We start from the raw sequence: 12,950 nt of genomic DNA, 5'->3' as shown, positions 1-12,950 counted from the left end.
TGTTGACTTAGTGGACAAGCCAAACACTTTCACATCAACTCGTTGTCATTTTCAGCTCCTATTCCTGGTAAAAGCAAAAGACGGATCTCTTGTAAAGATCTTGGCCGAGGAGACTGTGAAGGCTGGCTTTGGAAGAAGAAAGATGCCAAGAGTTATTTCTCCCAGAAATGGAAAAAATATTGGTTCGTCCTGAAAGATACATCTCTCTATTGGTATATCAATGAAGAGGTAAGCCTATATGCTCAATGCTTCATCAAATCCCCTGTGCAGTGCTATTGACATGGTTTTGTGGAAAGCCAGTGCTTTGAGTGCTTATATATGCAAAAAACTTTATTCACCCAAATAATCATACTGATGTTAACTAATTTACCATTAAAGTCTAAGGAGATTTGGTCCTTCAAATTCACCTTTTACTACAAGCAGAAAAAGCATACTTTTCAGTGTCGTGCTCTCACCATTTTAGAATAAATCTATCCTCAAACCATTGAAAGGGAAAAGGTAGTTATTTAATCTTGTCATTCAAGCTTAGTCATGAGAGTGTAAACTTTAATGATGTGCTGTCTAGTGTTCCTTGTTTATCTGTGCCAATGAAATCATCAAAAGCTCTGGCAATTACAGAAGATGCTTTTGTTTTTTCAGTTGTGTTCTCCTGTTGTTCCTTCTTTGTATATTTGTTATGATTTCAGTGCTTATGTACATTGAATTTAGGATCTCCAGAGCAGCCCAACTGAATTGTGTACAGCTTTGATTGCACAACATGTTTTGCTTTGTACATGCTTATCTATATCAGCTTTAGTAGAAAAGTCTTTTGCCAGTCAAGTAGAAAACTTTAAAATTAAACCCTGCTAGTCTCATTAGTAAGTATCCTGAGGTAAAATCATTGCCAACCTGTGAATGGACTTAGTCTTGGACTGCCTTACTTGTTATTTTAATCATTTGTTATTTTAATTTTGCTTTTGTGCAATTTTTTTAAAGTATTTTGATCCCAGACTTCTCCCTGTGTAGATAGAAAGCAAGTTGTACCACAAGTAGTTACTGAAGCCTGTTTTCCCACACACTCATTGCATTTGTGCCTTCATCCCAGCTTCGGATCAGTAACCCTGACTCCCTCCTCCTCATCTTCCCTCCTAGAAGGTCTTCATCAGGGCAGAAATTCATAGCTACAAGAACATTGACTGGTCACCAGTTGTGGCTAGTGGGTCTAAGGAACCATTGAGTTGCATGATGCTCTCCCTTGGAGAGGGCAGTGGTTTCTCTGTCTCCCTCCTGCCTCAGATTCCCTTGACTTTCTGAGACTGTTATTTTTGAGACCTCAGCTACCTCACCAATGGATTTTTTTTTCCTTAGGCAACCATGCAAGAAAAAAGAAATAACAGATTTATTCTTTTTCCTTTTGTTTTTAAAGTACCTGCGAACTCAGTACTTCTTACAACCTTGTACCTCCCACAGAACAACTCCAGTTCCAGTTTTATATGCTAATATCTGTCATTTATTTATTTTTTAGAAAGCAAATAGTCATATAGACTGCATATGTAACATATATTACTGGAAGATTCTGAGAGCACAAGATGTAATTCTGTGGAATTCATTAAAATACAGTTGCGTTTTCTGCAGCTCCACTGTCATGATCTTGTATTAATTTCTTATGCAAAGTTATGGACAGTCAAATAAGAGAGTCTGTGGTATTGATGTATTAGTGGCTTAAAATAATTTTCTCAATTTGTGAAGAGTCAAGAAAGATTGAGTATCTGATAAAATAAGCTGTGTGCAAGTCTTGAGAGGGGAGGTAGGTCAGATGTCTTCTTTATGTGCTAGAGAGAGATAACGGTAGCTGAAGAGATGTCATATATCCTAGCTGTGATATTGTATAAAGATAGTAAACCACACACATTTAAGTCACTTTTTTTCCCCCTATTTCTTACAGTACGCTGCATTTCTGCTTACTAATTAGTCCATTCTCCCCTGAAATTAACTAATTACAGTAACTAATTGCCTAAATATATTTGGTCATTTTGTATATTTTCAAATGTTGGTTCAGCTGTGAAATTGTTTGAGAAAACCAGGTATTTAAAATTGTATTTTATACCAAGGGATCTGTCTTACTACTTTGGCAAAAGTCCCAGTGAATTCTGTGGGAGGTTTGCCAGAGCAGAGCATACATCGGTATTCCTTATGTAAGAAGCAGGCAAGTGAAAATATCCTTAAGTTTTCAGTATGTATTTTTCTTTTCTGACACCTTAACAACAGTACTATTTAGAACTATCTTTGCAGGATGAAAAAGCAGAAGGATTCATCAGTCTACCTGAATTTAAAATTGACAGAGCTAGTGAATGCCGAAAGAAATAGTAAGTATGCTCAAAAGTAATGCAGTGATACAATAGGAACAATGATACAATAGAAAAAGTGGAACAAAGGACAAGGTTATCCCTTTAAACAGTGACATAATGGACTTTGTTACAAAGATTATTTGGCTATATCACAGAATTAAATCATACAGAACAGTCAAATACAGTATTTGTATTTGGGGTTGTTGTTTTTTATCTGAAACCTTTAAGCTCAAGAAACCATCCGCGCATGCACACACACACACAAAAGTCTCCAGATTCATGTCCAAGCATCCATCTTTTATGTAACTCCAAATTAGTTTGCATAATCTCAAACTGTGCTGGCACAGTATGTCAGTCCCGAGGCAGAGTAAAACAAGAGAGTGACAGTTATTTTCTCTTTCTGGGGTATGAACTAAAGCTTTAAAGTAACTTTTCTTCTCACCTAGCTGTATTTGCTGGTGTCCAGGTTTGCACCATTGCATGAACCCATTCTTCATTTAGATGCAGGTGCAAGCATATGTACTGACATGATAGGTGCATTCTCTCACAAATGTATTTTTAGAGTGAAAACTTTTTAAGTTGCCTTCTAATGGTTCTTATTGTTATTTGACTGAAGTTTATTGAGGCTGTAGAATCACTGAAAATTGTACAGAAAAGCCATTGCAAAAGTAAAACAATATGACTTATAGTATGTACAGTTATAAAGAAGAGACTGACCTTGTATCAGTTTGTCTACATAGCTCTTCAGGATGATCTCTGCTCTTCATGATGATTTCATAGGGCAGAAAATAAAATTGCCTTTAAAAAAAAAAATAAATATCAGCTTGTGTTTATTGTATTGTGCCCTGTGTCCTTGGGCTATGTTGCTGAAGTGCTTCATTTTTATGCTTTTTGGGGCAGCAACATAAACTCAACCTATTTCTCAGAACTGCACCCTGCTTGAATTGTTTTTTTTTTTTAACTTGGTAGTATTTGCTAGATAGTAGTATATAAAATGTGGTTGTTAAAATTCCTTATCTCTTGGGTGGCAGATGAAGGAAAAAAAAAAAAAACACTCTAAGAATTCAGATGACAAGTGCTGTAACAACTTTAAGCCAAATTTTGCGTCTCAGTAACTTGATGTGTTTCTAAAGTGAGCAGAGGTCACTGCATATCTGCTTTCACTTCTATAACATTGTGTAATGGTCTACAGTGTAGGAGTCCTTTTTGTCTCATTTTTACATGCTGCTTTCACTAGTGCTACCTTTCGTGGATTTCAATTTCACATACCCAGTTTCTATATATATATATATATGTACATACACATACAAACATATATTAAAAACTGCAAGCATGATACATGAAGAACATCATTACCATTTTTCTAAAAAAAAAAAACAACAATGGTCTAGAAAGGGAATTATTATATATATGATATATATATATATAATCCATTGTAGTTCAGAAAAATGGTACTGATGCTTTTTGTACACCATGCTTGCAGTTTTCCTTATTTTCTTCAGGACTGTTAGGCATTTTTTTCATTTTCTTATTTTAAGGGAGACCTTCAGGGTATTCAGAAAAATGATTCTTCTGTACTGTAAATTATTAATTACTTTCTGGTGCATTTTCTAGATCTTCAAGAACTTCACCATAAATCTTTATCCAACATAGTTACAAAATTCTTTCAAGTAATTTATTTCATATTATGTATGAAATGCAGTAATTCTCTCAGCCTAGTCATGTTGATTACTTTGGGGGAAAGAAAAGATGAGATGTAATTGCCCGTTGCTTAGAATGACCTCAAGAACATGTTGTTGATTTATAACAGCTTTTCAAAAGTCAATCAGTGCATCACATTTTTCTGTTTGAAATGCAGTCGTTAGAGCTAAAGGTAATGTCAAGGTCATTGGGATGTCAGAAATCACCAGGACTGAGAGTTTTTCTGTTGTATTGAATAAATTGTTTGGTCAATTTTCTGTTCAGAAAAATTTGACACCTACAGTATATCTGTAAAATTGCCTAATAAATAAAACTGTATCCTTACCTGGTTAACTTTGTCCAAATGTACTATGCTGTAGGTATACAGTCTACTTATACACACATGATTCAAATATTGTTTAGAAAGGGGTACTTGCAGAACACTTCAGTCAGTGAAATCTGGCACAATCCTAAATGTTAGAATCAAAGAATTATAGAATATTCTGTGTTGGGAGGGATCCACAAGGATCAAGGATGTTATATTTGTATAACATGTTGGGAGGCTTCTAACAAGTCAGGAAATCTGAACCGATTGCTTGGTGACCACGCTAATTTATAAAAAAAAAAAAAAATGTGCTATTACCTTTTTATAATTATGTTTTTCCTCTACAGTGCATTCAAAGCCTGCCATCCTAAGATCAAAAGTTTTTATTTTGCTGCTGAACATCTAGATGATATGAACAGGTAAGGAAGTCAAGCAAAGGTCAAGAAATCATCCCTTAAACATGGCACTTCCTTGAAGTTAGTGATAATAAATTACATGTTTATCTAAGAAATTAGCAGTTAAGAAAATAAGTGCAGAGTAGCATTTTTTGTCTGCATATGCTAAATATTCAATTCATGCAAAAAATAGCTTTTTTGAAACAAAGATTTGAAGATTTTTAGAAACAAGATTCTATCTTTCTACTAAGAAGCAAAAAGAAGTTTTTGAAAATAACCCATAAACACAATTTCAGAATTCAAGTTTTCTGTAAAGCTGTTCTTAGCTGTGTGACACCCGAAAACGTGCAACATCTCCAACTCTGCTTCCCAGCATACCTCCACGGACATGTGATGCTTGCTCTGGGGATGCTTCTATTTCTGGCTCTTGAAGGAGTGATAAGTTGGAGAAGGATTTATAACAGTAACTGATTATTCTTATGCCAATCTTGAAAAAGGAGTTAGAGATTAAAGCAATTTGTTGTGCAGATTCCCTCCACCAACATGAATTTAACATACACATTGAAGTGAAATTTTGACTTTAAGGAAGTTAGTGGGGAAAATCTCAGCAACTTGAAAAGACTGAGGTTTTAAGTCTCAGCTCTTTGTGTGTTGAGCTTAACTGTACCTATATTAAGCCAATTTTTCAGAAAAAAAAATTGAGATTTCAGCATAAAATAAACACAATTACGCTTATTTAATGTAAAAGACAAAATCATGGATCCAATGCCTATTCAAATATTTGGAGGATCATTTCATTTATTTTCATAGCATAAATTAAAACTAATTCAGTTCAAAATAATATGTAGTTTTCATCATATGACAGGACACAAACAAAAATCTATGATTGTAACCTGATAATTGTTCTGACTTACGTAATGTCTGTGGACATCCTAGCTGAGTAAAATTGCTGTTAAAACAGGAGAAAAAGGAGATAAAACTCAACTCATAAAACTCATTAGTTAGTGCTGTGGTCATGATTTAACCTCTCCTGTGTGTACTAGATTCAGGTACCTGGCCAATCGACTTCAGGGTACTGCCAGTACTTTACTGATAATGTTTGACTGAAAAAGTATACTAGTACTATTCTGTGTTTGCCTTTATTTAGAAATAGCTGTCTGGTAACATTTTCAAAGGTTCATGCATGACTGAAACTCATTTCAAAAGTCTCTCATCATTTAGAAAACTTAAAACCTTTTTATTTGTTTGTAAAATTTTAGGCTTGCCTTTACTAGATAACTCTGTCAAGCCAGTCACTCAAACAGCACAGCAAATAGAATAATGGCACGATCTATTCAGCATATCCTGAACTACAGCAGCAGATAAATCATTTCTGTCAGTAAGTCCTCAGTCAGTATGACAAGGTGACTTGTTTCTGAGGATAAAAATTTATATAACACTTCAGTAATCAGAAATCAGAGGGAAATGTGCATCAATATGTTAAAAATATATTGCACAATCTAAAACTAACTTAAGAACTAGAAGATTTTTAACTTTGCAGCATGAATCGTCTTTTTATCATATTTTGAAATATATGCTTACCAGTTCTTTCAGAAAGAGCTAGACCAAATTTTGATATGAATTATGCACATGTAAATTGAAAATAACTCCATAAATGTCTATGGAATTTCTTGAAATTCTTATGTCTGAATTGACATCACAGTCTCACCATATATTTTTATTTGATCCACTTTGTTTAATATATGATAAAAAGTAGTTCACCTTCACAAGCTTAATACACAAATTAACTCTATATTGAACAAAAACGTGTTACTGAAAAAATAATCTTTCAAATGCAGAAGTAATAAAATACAATACTTCCTACCTAAAAGTATGTTCTAGCCTAACCAAAGTCAAACCAGAATCAATATATTAAAAGTTAAATTAAAACTGTTTTAATCAATTTATGTTCTTCATTAGGTTTCAGAGGTACATTTTTGTCAGGTGTAATGCAGTCACTGCAGTTCTATTATATGTGAGGCACAAGAAATAAAGGAAATTAGAAAACTGCTAAAGCAGTCTAACAAAGTTAGAACTGGTTCCATTCCTTCATCCCTTGAATAAAATAACTTGGTTAAAAAAAATAATAATAAAAAAAAAAGAAAGAAAAACTGTATACAGGACATGAAGTTTTTTTGGGGTGTGTATACTCACATAAAACATGTGTTTTAGTTTTAGGTAACTTTGTTCCTATTCAATTTTTCTTACTACTTTTATGACTGAGCCACACTGCTATGTTGGTAGAAGCTGGGAGAACTGTATTCACTGAACTTTATTGTTGTGGCATCTGAAATCCCTCTCCTTTGCATGGTTACACCAGCACAAGCATTCTTCCTACCCATACAACACATTTATGTTGGGTGAGAAGAAGGATGGAATATCCTTCATTGATGCAAAGTACAATTTTGCTAATACAGGTTTATATTCATAGAAATACCTTGCTTCGAAATTTCTTGTTATTCCTATTCCAAGACAATATTATGATGCACAAGGCAGTCCACATATTTCTACATAATGGTGCTATGTGTAACTTTATTTTGATTGTTAACTGTACCTGCTACTTTATGGACTAAATATGTTTTTTCCTCAGAGATCCCAATCATCAGTTCAAAGGCAAATGCAGCCTTTTCAGTGTTGGCTGGCTTAAATACTTTGCAAACTCTTATTGATCCTTTTTATTCCAAATATGATAAGCTATATAATCTATGCAGGAGAATGCAGTCTGTAGCTTCACATAGAATGGTTGTCTGAGAAATTCCTTGAACCTGTTGTAACCGAACTGTCCTCTGTATCTTTTTGTGTATAGGCAGAGTATTGAAATTTATAATTTCTTCCTCAATGTAGCTCTATAGTTAAGAGTAAAGATGACAAATCATCTTGTATTAGTAGCACGTGGGAATGTGTCCGGAAGATTTCAGTGAAGATGGCCTCTAAAATATTTCCAGCATCGTCTACGGGCCTCTTCATTCTGGTTAAACTGCAGCTGTTTACTTACAGACACTATATGGTATCCATACTCCCATTGCTATATAGCAGGTTCATCCTAATGCTTGAGCTTTATGGTTAAGGACAATTAGACACCCTGTGTTGACTAAAAGCTTTGCACCTACCTGGAGTTTGAGATAAGATAGAAAAATGTTTCCTACTCTTCTGTTTGAGTGCCAGTACTGTGCATTCTTCTTTATAAGAGTTGTAAGTCTATAGAAAGATATATATTTTTAATCTGGTTCTGAGTGAGTCATAAAATTGTTTTAATTAGATACTGACAAGAAATATATACGCTATTCTTGAAAAGAAAAAGAAAACAAAAGCAAAACCTAGATGACTGCTGCAAGTACCAGTGTTACTTATTGTAACTATTATTGTCATAGTTAACAATAGTATAATTCTCACAAGAAAACTAAAGCTGCATTTGCAGTAAGGAAGGAATATTTTCTTGGCCTTTTGCCCTCTAAAAATTACAGCACACCACAGGGAAGACAGGTTTAAATCTTCCCATGTACAAGGGCTTTGCAGATTACTTTTAAGTAGGTTTTAATATTCATAGTAAAGAGTTCTTGTATAACTGTACACTTGATACTTTCATCCCTTATGTTGTGTAAAGTAAGGATGAAAGAATGTTTTATTCTTCCTCCACTCTTCTAAAGATCGTCACATTTCCCTGTGATATAACCCCAGTGTGATGGATTTCTCATACTCTAGCCTGAATGAACCTAACTCTAGTCATGATTTATTAAAATAATACTAATTGTCTAACCATAGATGTTCTAGCCGTATCTAATGAAGCTTTAGTGGCCATATACCAGAAAATATGCAGAAGTCAATACCATTCTTTTAATTTATGAACTAGCAAACCACTCAAAAGACATAGTTATTAACTGTTTACAACCAGATCAGTGCCTGGTCAGTCATCCCACAGGCACTTGTATGTGATATTCCAAACCATGACATAAACCATGAACTACAGAAAATCATTAAATGTGAAGTCAGTCTGTTGTCTCTCTTTTAGACTGGTATACAGTTCCTGGGTTATTGTTAGATTATACTTTTCAGGAAATATTTTTTTTTCTGGAATAATCTACTATAGCTGTAACCACTGACAATTAACTGATAATTTAATTGGTTACCTCACTCTCAGGCACACAAAATGCTATCTCATGTTTAGGATGGAATGAAATTTCCCAAATGGAGAACCCTTATAGTTGTATCATTTAATATTCTGTGGTGAGCAGGCCTACTCAAAGGGGTACAGTAGGCAGTTGTTTCATGTCGACTGCACTGGGTGGTGTTAAGCCCTGAGCTGAACTGGGAATGTGAGATCCAAACTGTGTGAGAGGCCAGCAAAGCCCACCTCTGCTGTCTGCCACGCCATACAACAGAGCAGGTGCTTGCCTGGTCATGCTCTTTGCCCTCTGTACAAGGACAGGTCTGTGGCCTTTGCTGGTCCCAGGGCATAACAGTGCTGGAGTGGTGTGGGTGAGGTTCCCACATCAGTGCCTCTGATTTGGGCTGGCAGAACTGTCGAGACAGGTGAGCTTCACTCCCTAAAGAAAGCCTTCACATATCAGGAATGTGAACTTAAAAGAGAGTTTTGGAGAGGGATGACTTTTTTCTTCTGTGAAGATGTGCAACAGTTGTCTGAAGCATGATTTGTTGGATTTCTGTCCCTGTGTGCCAGTGATTTTTTAAAGTGTATGGCACTTGCTAAAAAGAAATTTTAAGTCTTTTCTTCAGCTCCCCTGTTCTTCTGGCAGAAACTTTGATTGTAAGTTAATATGCAGTGTGCTATAATCACTTCAGTAGATCTCTAGCATCCTTCCCAATGTACAATGACTTATGGGCCATTAATGTAATTTACAGATAACACGTGATCAGGTTGTGTAAGGGGCAGTAGCAGAAGGTTATTTCAAGGACAGCAACTGTATTTTATGATCTAACGTCTGTTTATCCTGAACTGAAGTATCTTAAAGGTTGGCATGCTGGACTGATTGCAAAGATCTCACCAAAGGTCTCTCTTGCTGGTAAAATACTACATGCTGTTTCCATATTGCAATATGCAAATAACAGCCATCAGGCCAGTTTTCTGAAACAGGAGTTTCACATTTCTGAAGGCAATGCAGAACTGACTCCAGCTGACCTTCTGTATGCACTAGCAGTAAAATTGCAAGCCACTGACTGGCTTGGCAAACCAGGTCCGTCATCCTGTAGTCAGGATGACGTGTGTAAGTAATTCCAGGTTTAACATGGAATGGACTACCATAGGAGGCTGTCATGGTCGTTTAAAGCATCATTGATGGAGGAACTGATTTAGGCTATTTGGATAATGAATACACTGAGAGCCTTTTGGGGGAAGAGGGCAGGCTGAATCAGCGTTGCTACAGGCAGTCAAATGTATGCTTTTCAATGACAGTCCTGCTAGAAGAGAATAGCAATAGTTTATTTTCAATACGTGTAGCTTATGGAAGCATTTTTTCAAGTCTAAGTTGAGGTGAAAGCCTTAGGTATGAATTGCATTGAGGCAACTGTCTTTTTTCCCTCTTCTTCCCTGACACAAACACAAAGGCGAATTCTGATGTGCCACCTCCTCTTTGTATTTGGCACTGTAGGTAAGCCCTAAAACACATAATGGCATAATTAAACCTCACTGTTTGTTTAGGAGTGAACCTGTTCTTTTGACTGGTGGTTTCTGCTCTGTTCCTCCACTAAGTTGCCAAATCAGGCCTTAAAATATTGCTTAAATCTCTGAAAAATGGTGTTTATTCTCAAGAAATCAGAACAGCAGAAGTATTGGTGTGATGGCATATCTGTGAACAGCAGACTTAATAGCCCTTTGATTATCTCCAAATCCTTTATTTTACAGATGTTTGACATCATACATGGTTTTCCATTTGAAACAAGATCTTTGCTGCGAAAACAATTTGTTCAACAGCAAAATTATAGATCTTTGGAGGCTCCCTGAATAAGAGTATCAAAGAAAACAGCTGTTTAATATGAAAAATAACATTGTCTTGAATCTCTGTCAGATGCTCATACCTTTGTTTTTTTTGTAGAAATACACTAAAAATTAACATGCCGGATCGGTATCACTGCTTTTTTAATATTATTTCAGGTGGCTAAACAGAATTAACATGCTTGCTGCTGGCTATGCAGAAAGGGAGAGGATCAAACAAGAGCAAGGTAATGTTATTATTTTGGTTTCTTCTGTCAGCTCCTATAATAAGTTCATCTGTTCTTTTTTCCCAACTGTGTATCAGGCCTCATTCTCATCATCTGAAAGCAATTCACATATAAGCATCCCTGTTGTTGCTTTAGAGAACTGCTTCTTTCTCAGGGTTTTTGATTAGTTTCTTCAGACTCTGGTCCACATACCCTTGGATTATTTCTGAGAAAGCCACTGAAGGTAGCTAAAAGCAGCACATTTTCTGCCAGTAATCTCAGGTATGTGGTACTAAGGAGCCTTTGTTCTCCATTAAAATAAGCTTAAGAATCTGCAAACTAAAAAATAATTTAAAATATTGCATTTGGTGTTTTAATTCACAGGGAGGAGGAATGCATGAAATAGGTCTCAGGAACAAAACCATTCCTCTAAAGCCTGCTGACGTAACTGGATTCCCCTTAAAAAACTATAATTTTAAGGCCATTTAATGTTTTATAATTTCTGCTGGTTTTGCTGTTTTGAGGTGTGTACTTGAGCCTTGTTGGCCGTTTCAGTGATGAAGCCTTTCATTTGGAGTCGTACGTTTACATCATTTTATGAATATTTTTTATGTCTGGTATTTCATACATTTATAAAAGCAGCACACACAAAACAATAAGTCACTTTGCTTTGGTTTGCTGCAGTAGAAATTCTGTTTGCAGATAAGTAAAAGAAAGGGTCAGTCCTCCATTGCATTGGGCAGGTTGTTCCCTCAAACTGCCAGTGACATGGATCAACAGAAGTGTTCCTATCCGACTGACTGGTCTGGCAAGCAGTTGGCTTGTGAATCCATACTCTAGTTTACAGATGTACCTGGCAGCAAATACCAGAAAATTGCAGTGGTCGTGATGATCCAGAGTTTATCCAGATAACTGTCTGCCTGCTGCCTGTTGAGTCAGAACATCGCTTTATAATTCTGTGGCTTCTCCCCCTTCATCAGTGAAGTTCTGACTTTTGTCCCAAAAAGCTTACAGCTCAGAGCTGCAGCAGCAATGTATTTCATGTAATATTTTATTTATGAAAACTGTATTTTTAGCCATTTTTCAGGGAGATTTTGTATTCAAAAGACTATCATTGGGCTTCAAAATTAGCCACATAGTGTCCTCCACACCACTCAAAGTCCTGGTTCTGTACCAACCTATGTGACAGCAGCCTTAGCCATGTCCATCTGGTCTGATATAGCGAGGAGGAAGATGTTTGTGATCTGTATGTCTGTGTCTGCAATGCATTGCTGTGGTGCCCCTTTCCTGGGAGACACTGCAAAAAAAATCCTTTCCCTGATGAGAAGCAAGTGTGGCTTTGGCAGCCAGGTGGAAACATCGTGAGAGTACAATATTCTATAATGGCTGAAGACTAAAAGACAGCATCATAAAATGATGTCTGCCTTGATTCATACCCTGACTGTCTCACCACAGAGCACCCTAGAGAGATCAGCCTGCTGTTGAAGAGCACTGGCTTACAGCATACAGCTGTAATTTGATGGTAATAGCATGGGTGGGAAGGTTTGTGGGTGTTCTGTCTTTCTCTCAGATAACTAGGTTGTACCTGCTATTGCCTCGTTTCTAATTTTACCTTCCAGTAAGTGCAGCTGCTTATCCCGGGAGTGTTGCCCACCTGGCTTCATCCCATATGGTCCTTGCACATCATGTAATTCATAGTACCAGGCCCTCTGCATTCACACAGTCCATTCACACCGTGCTCTCTGTATCTCCAGGCATGTTCTCAATGCCTCACCAAACTTCAAAATCAGTTTGCGAGTCTGTATTTCCCAGGCTGTATTGCAGTAACCAGGTTGGAGGGACCTGTATACCATCCATCACTACCTGAAGAGGCTGTAAACAAGCTCTTAATCTTGGAGTCTTCACGGAAATCCTCCATGTTAGCATCCAAAGCCAAATTGAAGCTTTTATTGACAGCAGGTTGGCACTGAAATTACAATAATGTGGGATGGTAAAGGAAAAGGTGTTAGAACTGTTACGCTAACACTG

General features: G+C 36.4%; 1 protein-coding gene across 11 annotated transcripts in view; it reads left to right on the top strand.

Annotated features, from left to right (window-relative positions):
- CNKSR2 (connector enhancer of kinase suppressor of Ras 2) overlaps positions 1-12,950 on the top strand; it is a 219,597-nt gene that overhangs the window by 161,002 nt on the left and 45,645 nt on the right. For all 11 annotated transcript variants that reach the window (XM_048066777.2, XM_066980934.1, XM_048066773.2 and 8 more), the window contains 4 exons: positions 56-228; positions 2,272-2,345; positions 4,680-4,751; positions 10,876-10,943. In XM_048066777.2, the coding sequence (XP_047922734.1) occupies positions 56-228; positions 2,272-2,345; positions 4,680-4,751; positions 10,876-10,943 (387 nt within the window). The remainder of the gene's footprint in view (positions 1-55; positions 229-2,271; positions 2,346-4,679; positions 4,752-10,875; positions 10,944-12,950) is intronic.

Source organism: Anser cygnoides, chromosome 1 (assembly GCF_040182565.1).
Source record: "Anser cygnoides isolate HZ-2024a breed goose chromosome 1, Taihu_goose_T2T_genome, whole genome shotgun sequence".
Lineage (NCBI taxonomy): Eukaryota > Metazoa > Chordata > Aves > Anseriformes > Anatidae > Anser > Anser cygnoides.
This window is presented reverse-complemented; position numbering and strand designations above follow the sequence as displayed.